The following is a 16,818-nucleotide window of genomic DNA, read 5'->3' on the forward strand; positions in this document are numbered from 1 at the left end:
CCCCTGACCCCGGCATTAGCAGGCGGTGAAGGGAGGCAACGTTTATATGCGGCGGCAATCCGCCCCGTAGACGCATTCGCTCGTACGCTCCGTCCAAAGCGGACTTAAGTAGTAGAGGCTCGTTGTCGTCGCCGACGTCCTCGTCGTTTATCGTAGTCGAACCGTAGCAGATCGGACGGATCGAGGCCGAAGAGGACATAGCCGGAGTACATCGGGATATTAAAGTCGAAAAGCGCGCGACGTAAATCAACGGAAAGTCCCCATTCGTGTATTTTCTCGCAAGCGGCAGTGAAGAGCTCACGCACATCACCTTCTACTGCATTGTCCAGTGAGCGTTATCAGGCCGAAAATCGACGATTGAAAGACGCCCAAGTCAATCGACCGTCAAGCTAAGAAAGACCATCTAAATTAATCGCTATCAGACAGAGGAGTGAAAAAGAAGATATGATGGCAGTCGCAGCCGCTCAAAAGAACCGCGAAATGTTCGCCATCAAGAAGTCTTACAGTATTGAGGTAAGTCATATTTTTAAATAATGATTTGATAACTTAACTCGATGAAATACAATTCAAATTAAAAAATATTTTTATTTCATTTATATTTATATTAATAAAAAGTTATTAAAAAATATTGCAAAATCTGAGAGAATGTTGGAAGCGTCAATTCATAAATAAACTTTTATTTAATATAATTTTTAGATAAATACACGCAGATTTCGCAAAAAATTCAATGTTACATAAAAATGTTATATTTTGATATAAAATACTATTTTATTTTTGTTTGTATATTTATGTTTCTCAATCAAAAAATCGTGTTTGATAAATCTGCCGCTTAAAACTCATATGAGAAAAATTTTTATATTTATTATCAAAATGCTATTTCTCTATTCATGCACATGTCAAGAGCAACAGGTTCAATCAAAAAGACCTTGGTAAGCGCGCGAATTCAGCCGTTCGTTTAAATCACCGATACACGTGTGGAATGTCTCCTAAGACAAAAATGTCATTCTAATTTCTCAACACGCGAATTCCTATATTTCGACAAACGTAGGTTGCAAAACTTGATCTTGTACATATGCAACAGTACATTATTTATTGAATTACATGAAATTACATGCACTTTGCATCCATTACAGAGGCACGAGTGTCTCACGACTGCTACGCCGCACGTTCTGACTTAATTATACGATTTCTGTACATAGCGAGAAGTGTTTGCTTTTGTAGTTAGATTCTCGATATTTTTTTTGGCTAACGGTACATTTTGAAATGGGTGAAAAAATTGCGTCAGAAAATCGTTTAAAGGTGCATGTGTGTCGGTTCCGCTCTTTCTCAATCTTAATAACCGAAGACCAACGCAAGTGAAATTCTCACGTAGGCCCGGCGAAACGGAGAAGAGTCCTCGCGCAGAGAAAGTAAATGCGCTGCGTTATTGTCCTCTTTACGCAATGTTATTGACCTTGCCGCAATATTAATGAATATTTAATTGTCGAGGTCACATTCTACATGGGTTTAATTAATTTTTCGAATGCGTATCTTATTTCATAGTAACATAAAAAAACCGGTTCGGAGCAAATTCTCGATATTTTCGAGGTAGTCACAGTATCTATCCATTATAAGATATACAAACATTTTATTTGAGTTGCGTAAAAATGATCGAGGAAGATTAAAGTTTTGACGTCATTCGGTCATTACAAATCTGTTTTCAATAGAGTATTTCTTTTTGTTTCAATTAAGAGAGTCAGAAAATGTTATAAGAGAGACGCGAAAAAAATGATCCGTTCAACGTTCGGTTCGCTTTGCATGCACACAGTTGCATTAGCTCGAGAAGCGGTTTGTGAGCGGAGCAGCTGATGCAAGACCTATGACACCTCGCGAGCGCAAAAAATTATATCTGCTGAAGAAGCGTGAGTCCAGTAAGATTACACGAGGAAGTAGCCAATCACGAGTCAGCTGTTTTCGATAACAGGAAAACGCGGCAGCGGTTGGGAGAAACCCGGCGATTCTCTTGATGGGCCGCGAATTTACTTTTCTGTCATTTGAAACTCGTCGAAAGACAAATAGTATCCTTCCTTCTTGCCAAACGTTACGTAAATCGCAAAATCATCTTCGCATCACCCCCTTTCTCTCGCGAATGTTTGCACTTCTACTTGCATAAAATTGCATTTGCGTATGTTCCACCGTGATTAGTATGATGACAAGCTGGAAGCAAACAATTGTAAACGGTTTTACCTGAGACTTGCGATTATTGATTATCTTTACGTAGCCATTCTCAAGTACGTAATATTAGCTGGAATCAAGGCGTAACAGTATTTTTTAATAAATACCATACACGTATCCGTCTCTGTCTGTTCTGCAAATTACAACTCGCGAGAACTCGTCTTTCCTCACGTAATTATATTTTTTTTCCTAAGATCGTACACTAATGGATTTTAATCGATACTTTTTCGAGGTTGCCGCGTTTTTCTTTCCTTCTTTCCGTCACGTGTATAACGCATCATAGATTACCATAGCAAGGCCAATTCGCGTCCAATAAGTCAGGTGACACCTTATAATCGGCGCTTTTTAACGAGGTTCACTTTTTTTCTTCATACGCGTATTTATAACGCTGCGAAATTTCGCAACCGTGTAAGAATAACCGGTAAGATCTATGTCTCATTTCTCACGTGTGATACCGTACTTATCTCTTTAACCATCGCGTTAAACACACATCGTAATCGCTTCGATCTTTTCGGCTCCTAATGTAACTTTTCTGAACGATCGAGATCTATGAATGCAAAAATACTATACGTATTAGCAAGAATAACTTACAAATCGCTATTGGTTCGTGGGTTCGAATAATAACCACAAACTCGTACATTTTTTCTAGAATACTGCATTCCTCATTCATAATTCCACGCGATGCTGTGCGTATCACGTTCTATTACAATCAGTAAGAAATTAATATTCCCTGATAATGTAATAGGTTTTAAGATTAATACCTAAACGAGTTTGGATTTGGTCTCGCTGCTTTCTTTTTAAGACGATACCCAGACTTCCTCTAAGCGTTGTATGATTTGTTATTTGCATCCGTCTGTATAAACACGAGAGCACGTGTCTTTGGTGTGACGACTTGGACAATCTTACGCTTTCTCCGCGTATTCTATGGAATCGCTGACGTGCGGAGGTACACGTAGCTCACTAATCAAAAGTAAAATTCAAAACTGAAATGAAAAACTAAGAGATAATTCTATGTATTATTACGTAATACACAGATGTATAATTAGTGTATATATACAATGAAAAAAGTCTAGATCCTTTAAATAATCTTTATTAAATAATCTCTCTTAAATCATTTTTATTAAATCATCTCTTTAAATAATCTCTCTGATTAAATAATCTTTAAATCCTACATTTATATATTCTTTCACAGAGAGCATCTGTGCCGGAGCGTCTGGCGATTTCAATTCCGGCGAGTAGTGTCTTTTGGTTCCGTTCTAAATGGCAACTCTCGGAAGTAAACGGACACATAGTACATTTAATTATTCCCGATTTAATTATACCGATACAATTGCACTTGTTTCGAATTACGCGCGTATTAACTTTGATTTTGATTTATTTGACGATTATGACGAGTCTGACTCATTCGAACGGAACCCGTGCATGCACACACACGCCGGATCTAGATACTGGACCAGATCAAATCTAGAATCGGTTATGCGTGATCGATAGTTATCGCATAAGAAACGGCGATGCGGGGTGAACAGCGAACCAACCTTGAGTAAATTTCCTATCACGATCGCGTCGCCAATGCGGATACTAATTCAAATTTCGTCATTCCGGGTGTTTAATCAGTTTGAAAAAAAGTTAGCTGAATAATTAAGATATCTAAATTGAAATTAATTAATCAATTTGTACATGTCTCAAGTGTTAAGTTTTCTTTTCAATCATAATAAAACCGGTCATGTTTTTTTTTTTTTCGTAAAAATTCTAATCTGATCAGACCTGAGTTCCGATACAGCGACCGATGATTACGCACACAATTACACAATTACAGGTTGTTTTTCTCAAGCCAAATCACCTTGCCCTAGAAGCGTCCGTCCACGCGGCCACTTGCTTAAACTCTACTTATAGAACATTAGAGCAATCGGTGAATTCGTGACAGAATTACCGCGGGCTTATTTACGATTCTGCAACGAGATCTGATAACACCCTCTCGATATCAAGGCTACCGCTGATCGGTCGTATTAAGCAGGATTATGTCGTCGCCGTTGCAAAATCAATCTCCGGCCTCGCGCATGATAATTATGAATATGTTATAAATATAAGAGTGATTGTACAGCGGGTAAGAAAGATAGAAAAAGAGACATGCGAAAGAGGCCCTGAACGCTGCACCCGTTATTCGCTTCGGAGGTTCTGCACATGCATTCGTTGCAACCGCAACTATCCTTGCGTACGCGTGTTGCATACGTGTTCATCTATAACAGCGCTAATAGCGCGATTTGCTATGCTAATTGTTTTGTTTAAACGCCGGCTATTTCGCCCGGACAGCAGTTATTTCTCTTCCAGGGTGAGAAAACTCATGTTAATGCGAGATATTTCAATGTATGCAGCGCATTACGTATCTTTGCTGTGCATTCAACTTTGATTGCAGTTTTACGAGCTTCTCGTACGAATTGGTACTCAAAGACAAATTATTCGTTCAGTGAGGTTCATCGAGATGTACAATTTTTCTTTCGCTCTTAATCGTCCTTTTGTTGCGCTGCATTCGAATTGTTATTATCTGTGTACTCTTTTTCCTTCGCATACTAATTTCTAAAAATATTGAAACACAATTTTTGATGGTTTAAAGTTTAAAGAAACAATCCAAGATTTCAAACGTAACGAGAGAGGAAATTTGTTGGGACTGAGCTAATCATATGAATAGTAGATTGAATGTTACATATCGTGTGGTAGATAATGTATGCTCAATTTTTTTATTGCTATTAATACTTCAATTTTTACTGCCGTTAAAACAAGATTGTAAATAATTATAAATATGATTTTTATAATCGTTGGATAGATAAGTGAAAGAATTAATCACGACAGCAAAATCCGCTCGAGTTATTAGGCAGTAGCAGTAACCAGCTAAGTTATGTGAGCGCAATTTTAATGATCAACCTTGGTTATATTATCCCCGAGATATTACGCTGCATTAATACTGTAATTGCTTGACGTTTGTTACATTAGAAATACATTAGAAATGCTTATTCATATAATACACAAATAGGATAACTTGAAACTCTATCGATAGAATTACACGGTGCATATCACGGATACATCTGTATCTAAACAATTCGGAGTAAGCATCTCAATTTTAACTATTATTATTACTTGCAGTTATCATTTAAGTACTTCTTAGCAGCACACTTAAAATAACACATGATTTTTTAAATTGTTAAAATTAATTAAAATTAATTATTTTAAATTAAGACATTACTACATGAATTATACAATATTATGTAGTATTTTAAGGATGAAAAGAGCTAATCAGATGTTGAAAAATAAAAGCGTTGCAACGAATATCCGGAGCAAAATCGCGATCACATGAAAGGAGAGAGAGAGAGAGAGAGAGAGAGAGAGAGAGAGAGAGAGAGAGAGATCCTGTTCATCTACGAATGCTCCGCCATGCAATGGATAATTACTCGACTTGCTAACTCGAGGTCGTTTCTTTTGCATCTTCGGCCGTACGTTCGTGTGATTCCACAAGGTCGGAAACAACATTCCTACGGTACCTGTCGTTCGCTCGATTGGATATTTGCATCATTTATTTGCCGAGTTAGCGTGCGGGGTTTTCATTCTTTTTCCCTCGAACGCGGCCAATCACCATCTTGTACATCAGCTGTCTAATCGACGAATATTTACGTATATTCGTCACTTTCGCATTGCACGACAGTCGCAATTCACGTAGATAGCTGTCAACTCCCGACAGCTTTACGATAGGAATTAATTAATTCGTGACTTTATCGATGCATTGGGATGAGATTTGTCACGCATTCGTTGTTCCTTCGATGTGTTATCACGTTGTGTCGCAATTTCCCGACATAGTCATCCATTCCATCGGTAAAGTACTTGGCCCACTTAACGACGCGTGTTGTTAAGGGATTGCTAAACGCTTTCTCTAAACTATGCCAACCGATGACTTTGCTGGAAAATGCAACTAGGTCTCCAACGCGGCTACAGCCAGGAATTTGAATGATTGGTGGCGCATACTGGTCTGTTTTCGCCAAGCGAGAACGCCTGCTTTAATCTTTATATCTCAGAACGTATTTGCCCATTTCCTCATTTGCAAATGAAATTCCAAATATTACTTTTACATGAAAATCTTATGTAATTAAAGCGACTAAATATCTCAAGTAAAAATTTTTTATTAAATTGCAAAAGAAGGTAAGAAGTATGTATATTAATTAAGGGAGCGCTAAAAAAAGTAAAATTTATCTTCTTCTAAGAATTGAGCAGTAGTGAAGTTCCTTTCTATCCTTCCGTCGGAATTAATTCATTTCCGATACTTCAACGACAGCAGGACGGAAGTCGCGAAAATTCATTTCCGTGACTTTTGCTCGTTTTCCGATTTAAGTGATGCTCGGTCGAACTGGCGGGATTAGATTTCCGTTTCGTCTCACGTCAAAGGTGGCCAGACCACGGAAATCGGAACCTAGCTAGTCAAGACGACAGGACATCCGCCCTTTAAAGTTCCAAGTTATAGCTAATTACTTGTGTGCGTCAGCCGTAAAACGTATGAATGCAACGAAACGGTGGAATTTAATCGTACAGATATTAGATAATTCTTTAGTACTCTTTAACTTAACTTGTGCTTCTTTATGGACATATATATAAATCGCACTTTTTTATTTTTATTTTCAGAACGGGTATCCAGCGCGACGACGTTCTCTCGTAGACGATGCCCGTTTTGAGACGCTGGTCGTCAAACAAACGAAGCAAAGCGTACTCGAGGAAGCTCGACAACGAGCGAATGGTGAGTCTTGTGAATGTTATTTGGATTGATTGATTGATTTACCTTAATATAATAATATCAATTATGTGTATAATATCAATTATCAATATTAAATTACCATCAATATATGTTTGTTGTATAGAAATAAATATTTTTGTTAGATACGCATGATTTTTTATTATATAAAAAAAATGAGATTTGTGTGCTTGTATTGTAGAAATATATATACATTTATTACTATCACTAATCTATTTATTATTTAAAAAAAATTTTTTTAATTAAAACATCTTTTTGCGAACGCAAGTCGTATGTACAAGCGCATAGCGAAGCAAGAGATGTGCATGTAGATGTTAATGTTGCATGACTTGTTTCTTTGTTATTGGATAGACACGAACGCGGATCAGACAATTACTTGTACTCAGGAACAACAGGGTCAGGGAGAGCATTATGTCGACGTTTCATCAAGTGACGACGAGCAGGTGGAGTCGTTAGTTTGCGCATCGAAGAAGGAAGGTTTGTACATAGATATTGCAAAATTTGTAACGACTTTTAGATAATTGGGGCGTGATATGCATTTAAGACATAATTGCAGATTTAATTATCATTGATATCGTGATTTTATTCAACGTAAAATAATACGCCATGTATAATATTTACGATGTTTACTCTTAAATAAATTTAATTGACGCCTCTCAAATGCATCTGCCGCCAAGTATCTAAGAATGCATAAATGTTGCATATGGCATGAGCACGAAATTTATAAACTTTCAGAAGCGAAAGCGGAGGCTTCATCGGACAGCGATGGAAAACCGGATGACGATGACGATGATGGTAAGTACGTCTTCTATTCCTCCCGATTATAATTGTCCAATTGTCGCGTCGCGAAATGTCATGTTGCGCAATAGAAGCGAAACAGGAAGTGGATGATTGCGTGCAAAGAAGATGGGCGCGTGGTGCACGATGAAAGGATAGGGAGGCGAGGGTAAATGGAGGGTGAAATGATCGCCATTGTCGACAGTCGACCAGGGCGAGGACGCTCGGGCGACACTTGGGGTAAATTACGTCTGCGAGCTATTTCCGTCTTTTTCCTGCCCGCCTTCGTTCTCCGAAGCCGCTTTGTGCATTTAGAATCGTATTACCGGAGCAGAGCCTTTCTAGAGATTTCACAAGCGACCCTGCGTGGCCGCAGTAAATGTGTAACACGGTTATTCCTTTTCGCGTTACCTTCCATCTCGCTGGCACGTCCACGCCCGCGACAATGACGGCTACTTTGCCACTTTTCCGCCATCCCCGCGACCAAGTAGACGGTGCCGTTTCCTACGTGACGGCAAGGCGCTATGCGAAAATGGACTTTGAATTGCCCGATTATTACCGTCCGCGGAAGTCACTTAGGGTACTCGCAAGAAGTTATGCCCCCAAAAAAATCGTTCCTGAGAAAGTTTTATAGGTTAAATTTGCACTTCTTTTTTATTTTACCACCTTGACAAGTTAAAATAAAAAGAATCTTGATTCAAAACGTTCATATTTTCTCAAATGTCAAATTAACATAGAATGACGTCACTCGGTGACAAAATTCTTTTCAAGAGAAATCTTTCCAATGATTATTTGATGAATAATTTAAATTCAAATAATTTAAGCTCAAAAAAACTTTTCGGTGTTATTATCAAGTCAAACTAGACAATGATCGATTTTCTGCAGATTCCGGACTAACCGAGGAAGAAGTAGTGCTTGCAAAAACTATAGCCGAATCTCCGGATACCGAATACAGCGTGCAAAAAGCGGCGCTGGTGTTGACATTGAGAGAGGGGATCGGTTCTTTGGGCAGGATCCTAAAGACAATCGAAAATTTCAAGGGCATGATCACCCATGTCGAGTCGCGGCCTTCTAAGAAGGAAGGCCTGCAGTTCGAGGTCTTGGTCAAGATTGACATGAGCAGACAGAGCTTGCTGCAGTTGATTAGAAATCTACGACAGAGCTCGGCCTTGGATGGCGTAACTCTGCTCGCCGACAATTCCGTTAGCATCAAAGATCCCTGGTTTCCCCGTCATGCTTCCGACCTCGACAATTGCAACCACCTGATGACCAAATACGAGCCGGATCTCGACATGAATCACCCGGGTTTCGCTGACAAGGAGTACCGCGCTCGTCGCAAGGTCATTGCCGAAATCGCTTTCGCCTACAAGTACGGCGACCCGATACCCAGCATTCCTTACACCGAGACGGAAAACGAAACTTGGTCACGCGTCTTTAACACCGTGCTGGATCTGGTACCGAAACACGCGTGCATGGAGTACCAGAGGGTTTTCAAGAAATTGCAAGAGGAAAGAATCTTCGAATCTCATCGTATACCGCAGTTACAGGAAGTCAGCGATTTCTTGAAGAAGAGCACGGGATTCACTCTTCGTCCGGCCGCTGGCCTCTTGACGGCGCGGGACTTCTTGTCCAGCCTTGCCTTCAGGGTATTCCAGAGCACTCAATACGTCCGCCACATCAACAGCCCGTATCACACTCCCGAACCGTAAGTGCTTCTAATTTTCATTATTTTTCATTTTCTTTAGTTGATTCAAACCTATCGAGACCAAAAGTATCGAATTTTTTTTTTCAAAGAGCCTGTAACGCAATTCAGGTATTATTCTAAAGGTTGCGCAGTTAAAGATAAAATTTATTACATATACTATTTGCAAATAATCTTGTCCAGAAAGTTTTATGATTCGGTTCAAACTAGTAAACAAAAAGTACATACTGTACATAGGACTAGGATATGAGATGAAATATTGTATTGAAAGCACAAAGTGCTGTATCTTTGCATAAAAATCGGGCATTGTAAAGGTCGCTCTAGCTTCGCATCACAGCTGCCCCTTCATGTCAAACTGCAAGGCAATCGATATTGCGTTATGATGGGATGCCTGCACCCCGGTGGTACACAGAGAACGATGATAATAGAATTACCGCGCCTCTCTAAGCTCGTAATGGAACTCTAATTGGCTTTTAACGACACGATGGCGTTGATAACTCAGTTCCACAGTTGCGAACTCGTTCCTCCGCGTAGCGATCCACGTCATAGTTCCACGATTTCCAAGAACTGCAGATAGCTTTGCAGATTGTAAGAATGGAAAGGCTTCTTGAGTTCGCGCCATCTGATGACGTATCTTACATAATTTTAGCATATTCAATTTATTTAATGCGGTTAAAATCCTACTGACGTGAAATTAAGCATTTAAATATTGCAGCGACGACTGCAACGATTTGATTAAGAATCTTCACATCTCTCTCTCCTCTCTAGAATGAATAAAGTGATAAACTTAAGCACAAAACGAATAAATAGAACGAATATATTTAAAAATTTCAAGACGAGCACGTGGCATCATTCTTTAAAATTATTCTATATTTGTTTGCAGAGATTGCATTCATGAGCTCTTGGGCCACATGCCGCTTCTGGCTGATCCCAGTTTCGCTCAATTTTCGCAAGAAATCGGATTGGCGTCTCTCGGCGCCTCGGATGAAGAAATTGAGAAATTATCGACCATCTACTGGTTCACGGTTGAATTCGGTCTTTGTAAGGAAGGTCCCGAAGTCAAGGCTTACGGTGCTGGCTTGTTGTCAGCCTACGGCGAACTCTTGCACGCACTGAGCGACAAGTGCGAGCATCGAGCTTTCGATCCGACAGTTACCGCTCTCCAGAAGTATCAAGATCAAGAATACCAGCCGATATATTACGTGGCCGAGAGTTTCGAGGATGCCAAGGAAAAATTCCGTCGCTGGGTAAGTACGAAAATGTTAATTATTTCCATCACACGTTCAATTAAGTGGACTTCATCTAATATTAATTCATAAATGTTTTGGGAAAATTTACCAAGACTTTCAATGCTCGCTATGTGTACTTATTAATAAACTCAAAAATAATGGAATCAAAAAGTAATTTTCTTTTTTATATTTTGAATTTCTTCAATATTTAAAATTTTTATTTATTGTAAATAAAAAACAGTAGCTTATTCGCTTCCGCTGTCTGTTATTTCTTTGATGAGCTTAGTCACGAACCTTGGTTTTTCTTGCAGGTGGCTACTATGAGTCGACCATTCGAGGTCAGGTTCAATCCGCATACGCAACGCGTTGAAGTCCTCGACAGTGTTGATAGACTAGAAGGTCTGATTTCCCAACTCAATACCGAGATGACCCACCTTACGAATGCCGTCAACAAAATGAAAGCGAGACAATTCGCGTAAGAATGAGAAATTTCGCGTCGTCGTTTATCGGTTCTTCCTTTTGCGAACCATCGAACCTCGAAATCGATCATGCACTTAGCCAATTAAATAATCCTTGAACTCTTTGGTGACAATAATTTTTGACAATCTATCAAATAATAGCTATAATAATCATACTATAAAAAATATTCTAGTAATTGTAACAGAGCTTAATGAGTCTTTTAATGATATATTTCGAAAGCTTACTAGCTCGTTCTACTAATTTTAAGGAAGCTGTATAAGAAGCGAAAGATTAATTTGTTTTAAATAAGAAAAACATCTATAATTACGTTGAGGCTTCAGCTTCCAGGTTCGGTGGAGCATATCATCTCATCGTCATTATTTTTATCGCGTGATTCGTCCGTCATTCCGTGTATAAAGTCGTTCATTTGCGTTGTTATACGCGTGTACGCGCGCATGTTATGCAAAGAGTGAATTTTCTTTGACACAATCGCGAATGTTAGTCCATGTTGCATATTTATTGTATTGCGTTCCGTCAAAATCGTACAACTTAATTGAAAAATGAATCATGTTGCGAATTAAGTAATTCGTGACAGCTCATTCTTTTGCCGTCGGGTGTTTTTACGAAGTTCTTACGCCGGAAATGAGCGGAAATACATATCACAAGGCTATCTTCGAATAAACAGAATGGCATTATTTTTTTCTTTTTTTAGCTCCGATAGCTGCGCGCACACGCCTATGAAAGATTCTCACAGTACTATTATATAATTATTAATTATTATTATTATTTCGTTCTATTTTATTATATAATATTGTATTATTGTATTAGTATATTATATTATTGCGCATGAATTTGCTTCAACTGGCAACAGCAAACACTGGCATCTGCCCGGATATTTCGTAGTGCAGTCTACATTTAGCAAAAGTTATAACGCGAGATGGTTGTCGTTAAGAGTTGTCGTAGTCTTGTAGAACTTGTAGAACTCGCGGGATTGATTCCTCATCGCGATAGAATTTGTTGTTCAAACTTGAGCGTACAGTATTCTCTTCTTTCGCGAATTAATCGTTACACGGCGGCTATATGAAGTCGTTGGGCAGTTCTTCCGGACTAGCTGATAAGAAGTAAACGTTTAGCGAATGTTCTTATCGGTTTGTCGCACTTAATTTACAATTTACCTGCATCGAATTAAACAGTATTTCGTAAAGATATATCTTTAAGTTGTGTTCTTATTTAGATAGTCCTTATCTAGACGTTGTATTGCTTCTTGTTCGATCAAACTTTTTGGAAACTGTAGTTGCCAAACAGTTCCGGAAGTCACGAAGCGACGTTGCTTTAAAGAGATACTATTTAGCGAGTAGTGCGAGTCCCCGCTTGCGCACGTTATCCCTATCCGTATCGACCCGTATGAAATATTTTTCTCGTACGTGTACGTGCGTGTAACCCACCCTCGTTAGATTGTAGTAAAAACGGTCAATACATATGACATGTTTCCTTTGTATTATATTGTAAAGTACTCAGAGCATAATAAAAAATTAAGATATGAATCTTATATGTGTTGTCATCCTTTTTAAGCGATCTGTATAATTATCTGTATAATTACAAAGTGAAAATCCCGTGATATAACTATTGGCGTAATTGCCTTATCGCCATATTAGCCGTTACGATCATCAAGCATAATTAAAGCGTAAGCTGGACATAACTGGAAACGAAGTGAAATTGCCTCTTACGTTGTGACGGACATCGCTTCAGCACGCGTGTGTCACTTCAAGTTTTTTCTTCATTTTCTCTTTTTCCGGAACACTTTGGTTAACGATTGAAACCTAATAATGAAAAATAATACTTAAACAAATGCATCTAACGTCTATCGTGAAATCTGTAGTTCTCATCGTCGCGTTTGCTACGCAATACGTGTACGCCAAATCGCGGAATGGATACGGTAAGAGAAAGTGATGTCCTCTCTCGTCGTCCAAATGACTTCCTTCTTTACTCATCAGGTTATTTTGACGAGAAATTCTGCGTGTTTGAGTGGATCATCTACCTGAAGCGACTCTCGTTAATCGCGTTAATGTTGTGTGGCGTCGTTCTGTATTACGTGCCCAAGTCACGTTCATGTAAGTAGGAAAAGGAAAAAAATTTCAAGTGAAAGGAAGGAAAGAGAAGAAAGAAGGAAAGAGAAAGATCTTTTATCATGGCTTATAGTTTTTGATTGACTTTCGGCCATAATTTCAATTTTATGTAATATCACATTACAAGAACATTTTCTAAATTTTCCGCAATTTTCATTAAAATAGAGATTAGTATTGTTTATATTTTTAGTATCCACAGCATCAAGCATTCTAATATATTTTATTTTAAGTAGAAAAAAACGGTTTAAAGAATTTTCAGAGTTGCTTTAATTAATTTTTCCTTATTTATTAAGCTGCAATAAAAAAAACTAAAATAAATTACGATGAATTTATATGACTGCTCAAAAATTCTTTTAATCTATAATATATATAAATAAATCTTATTACAATTAAATTATGTTTTTTTCAGATGCTCGGAGAGCATGTTGCATCCTGATAGATACTGTTGCAGATGGATTAAAGTATGCATTAGATACGAACGAAACTGAACAGGAAAAGATAAAAACGACAGACAAAAATAATCAAAATAAAGAGCTAAGAATACAAGAACTATATCGAAAAGTATATGAAGAAGATACAAGAGATCATGAACAAAAATACATTAATAAAACGAACTTCAACAACAGTAACCATAAATCAATAAAGTCAGTTATATTTTTGAATTTTATATCCTTTTTGGCGCGCGCATTTATCCTATCTGTTTGTAAATTCAATTAGTTAGTAACTTATAAAAACACGATTTATTTATGCTTTGTTTAATCAAGTTTATTATATCATTAATATAAATATTTATGCAAATATTAACGTTTCAATAAATAATACATGTTAATCTTGCAGAAAGTGTAAAAGCAAGAAATTTGGTACAAAGCACACTGTCGAGAGAAAACATGAACGTCATCGACATAATCGTCATCATCTAAATGTGACTAACGATGTATTGTCAGAACCTAATGCAGCAATGATGTATGTATATCATATAAATCATGTAATGTGATATAATGTATATCATATTAAATACGATTGACATATTAACCTAAGTAATTATATCATCATTATATCATCATTAGATTTCCTACAAAATTAAATAATTCAACACGTCGAAAATTACACATTTTCGACAAGAGAGACACGTGCCATTTATACTTTAGCTCTAAAATATTTAGTTGCAGGAAGATGCAAATAGCCAAGCGTGCATGCAATTTCTTTATGACTAAAAATACTTAAATTTTTATATAAAAATTCATGTAATATTATACAATGTAATTATTATTATGGAATATATTTGCTATAAGGATAAAAATGTATTAATACTTGTAGGAATAACCCACAGCAGACAACGATAATTGGTGAGAAATGCGAAAACGACAATGTAATAATCCTGCAGGATACTTCTCCGAAAATAAGAATTGCAACGTACTCAATGTTGGAGAATAAATTAAAAAATAATATTGATTCGAGGCAAGAAAATTCTTTAAACAAGAAAACAGATTTCAACACTGATCCAGAAATTATTGATAAAAGTGACACTAGGTATAAATTAACGTACAAAAGTAGCGATTAACAGAATACAGTTATAAGAATACAGTTATATTAGTAATAATCTATCAATGGCAAAAGTTTGCAATAATTTAAGGAAAATTAATTATTTCTTGCAAAGGTCAATTCATTTGTGTGTGTAAAGTTGGCGTATCATCGTGGAAACCCACAAAATATTGAGAGTTCTGGCTTCATTTACGGTGTTTCAAAATATCATTTTAATGTTTTAGGACATTCAAGACTCCATCCCAAAAAGATGTAAGAGATATTGATACTGAACTTGATATTAAAAAATTGCAAAATAAACAAAATTTTGATTGTATGGTACGTATATGTATGCGCATGCATATTATATTATATCATAATATCATATTGCGTAAATATTTGTTATATAAATTTTATATTATTAATAAATTGCAAACTATTATAATAAAATAGAACTTAGATAAAAATTACAAAACAATAATTCTCATTGATTGCTATAAGTTAATATCTTCAAACTGAAAAAAAGTATTTATACTCTATAATTTAATATGCTAAAAGACTATTATGATTTTTAAAAGCACGAGGAAGTTGCAGTTGCTTTTCAAAATCAGTCAAGTAAAGATTGCGCGATAAGGATTATGAACAAGCAAACGGATCCTTATAGTAATTTATACTATTTTATGCATTGCATGTTATACAATAAAAATATATTAGTAATAATCTCTCAATGACGTAAATTTCCAAAAATTAGAAATTTCTGATTATTGAATTATTCTCTCATTATTGAAAATTAATTGTGTACAATTTACTATATATAGCAAAACTATTCACAAAACAAAATACGAAAAATAAATTACCTGATGGACTTCAAAAGAGAAATTGTCGTTTTCATCATGATATAAATAGTTTTACCCAGGATTGTAGTAAAAATTCAAAAGGTACGTAATTTGGAATTTAATAAAGAATAATATAATTTATTTCCAAATTATCAAGCGAAAATATTTGATACACAATACTTCAAAAAAATTTTCATTTTTTTCTCTTTTTCACTGAAAAAACAACTATTACAATCAACACATATTGTTTTAATTTTAAGCAAAGATTATTTTTAATACGTTCTTGTATTTAGATGTAAATTTGTTTTATAACTTTCTCATAAATGATATGTTAAATTATAGCATTAAAATGCAAAGAAAATATTTATTAAAAAGATGATCAGTTATAATAATTATTATAGCAAGTAGACGCAATTTAATTTTGGGAAAATTCTGAAATTAATTAAATTGTTATTCAGAACGGGTCAAACCAGTCCTGTTACGAGTTGTAAATTGGATTTTTGGTGGTTGCCCAGAGGCATCGAGACGACATCGGGAACAGATCGATAAAGTCGGAAAGGAAGAAATTTTCGAGTCCACTAACACGTGGCTCCTCTAAACGAACGAATTGTATCTGCAGTAGTAAAGTGCAAGGCTGTCGATAAACGCAGAGATCTATGTCTTTATCTCACACAGTGTAACATGGAGATAATTGTAAAGTTATAGTAAATTGTTAATCAATGATTTTTAGTACTTTATCGTCGATTTTTGCAACGTTAATTTTTATCGACCTTTTTTTTAATGTTATTTGCAAATACTTGAAGTGAATTTATGTATTCTTTCTATTCTTTGTCTCTTGATTTTTCTACTGACATAATAAAATATAAGTATAGTTGTATTGCAATATTTATTTCGTACATGCATTTATACATATATCTAACAACTTTATTATTGAATAGAAAATCTTATGTCCAGAAAGTGTTATTTTTAATAACTTAAAAAAATCTTTATATCTAATGTTAAATTTTTATTCTCGCAAAAAAAAATTATTAACGTATAATATTCTTAGAAACTGTTGCACAATTGCTAAATTAACTAATTCAGTTAGACAACATGTTCATTACGAATAATTTGATACAAAACTTTTTTTAATTGTTACTAATCGCGATTCAATCGGGTTTTTGGC

At 36.2% G+C, this 16,818-nt stretch overlaps 2 protein-coding genes across 3 annotated transcripts; both read left to right on the plus strand.

Moving 5' to 3' along the window:
* Nucleotides 1-284: 284 nt before the first annotated feature.
* LOC105194448 (tyrosine 3-monooxygenase) lies at nt 285-12,719 on the plus strand. 2 transcript variants are annotated; one of them, XM_011159356.3, is made up of 7 exons: nt 285-513; nt 6,877-6,988; nt 7,355-7,480; nt 7,739-7,798; nt 8,666-9,485; nt 10,366-10,729; nt 11,023-12,719. In XM_011159356.3, the coding sequence occupies exons 1-7, from the start codon at nt 445-447 to the stop codon at nt 11,188-11,190; spliced, it is 1,719 nt and encodes a 572-aa protein (XP_011157658.1). In that variant the 5' UTR covers nt 285-444; the 3' UTR covers nt 11,191-12,719. The 2 variants fall into 2 exon arrangements, with proteins under 2 accessions (XP_011157658.1, XP_025992973.1); XM_026137188.2 differs by lacking the exons at nt 7,355-7,480; nt 7,739-7,798.
* Nucleotides 12,720-13,631: 912 nt separating this feature from the next.
* On the plus strand, nt 13,632-16,577 carry LOC105194449. The gene is made up of 6 exons (XM_039453577.1): nt 13,632-13,940; nt 14,134-14,259; nt 14,614-14,826; nt 15,063-15,156; nt 15,636-15,755; nt 16,112-16,577. The coding sequence occupies exons 1-5, from the start codon at nt 13,693-13,695 to the stop codon at nt 15,717-15,719; spliced, it is 765 nt and encodes a 254-aa protein (XP_039309511.1). The 5' UTR covers nt 13,632-13,692; the 3' UTR covers nt 15,720-15,755; nt 16,112-16,577.
* Nucleotides 16,578-16,818: the final 241 nt, after the last annotated feature.

Source organism: Solenopsis invicta, chromosome 9 (genome assembly GCF_016802725.1).
Source record: "Solenopsis invicta isolate M01_SB chromosome 9, UNIL_Sinv_3.0, whole genome shotgun sequence".
NCBI classification, from domain to species: domain Eukaryota; kingdom Metazoa; phylum Arthropoda; class Insecta; order Hymenoptera; family Formicidae; genus Solenopsis; species Solenopsis invicta.

What these genes read in the sequence shown, in the direction of transcription:
- LOC105194448 (XM_011159356.3), top strand. Translation starts at nt 445, where the DNA reads ATGATGGCAGTCGCAGCCGCTCAAAAGAACCGCGAAATGTTCGCCATC. An exon ending in AGAAGTCTTACAGTATTGAG is followed by an intron (nt 514 to 6,876) that starts GTAAGTCATATT and finishes TTTTATTTTCAG; the next exon opens with AACGGGTATCCAGCGCGACG. An exon ending in GGATGACGATGACGATGATG is followed by an intron (nt 7,799 to 8,665) that starts GTAAGTACGTCT and finishes GATTTTCTGCAG; the next exon opens with ATTCCGGACTAACCGAGGAA.
- LOC105194449 (XM_039453577.1), top strand. Translation starts at nt 13,693, where the DNA reads ATGTTTTTTTCAGATGCTCGGAGAGCATGTTGCATCCTGATAGATACT. An exon ending in AGTAACCATAAATCAATAAA is followed by an intron (nt 13,941 to 14,133) that starts GTCAGTTATATT and finishes TTAATCTTGCAG; the next exon opens with AAAGTGTAAAAGCAAGAAAT. An exon ending in AACAAAATTTTGATTGTATG is followed by an intron (nt 15,157 to 15,635) that starts GTACGTATATGT and finishes TACTATATATAG; the next exon opens with CAAAACTATTCACAAAACAA.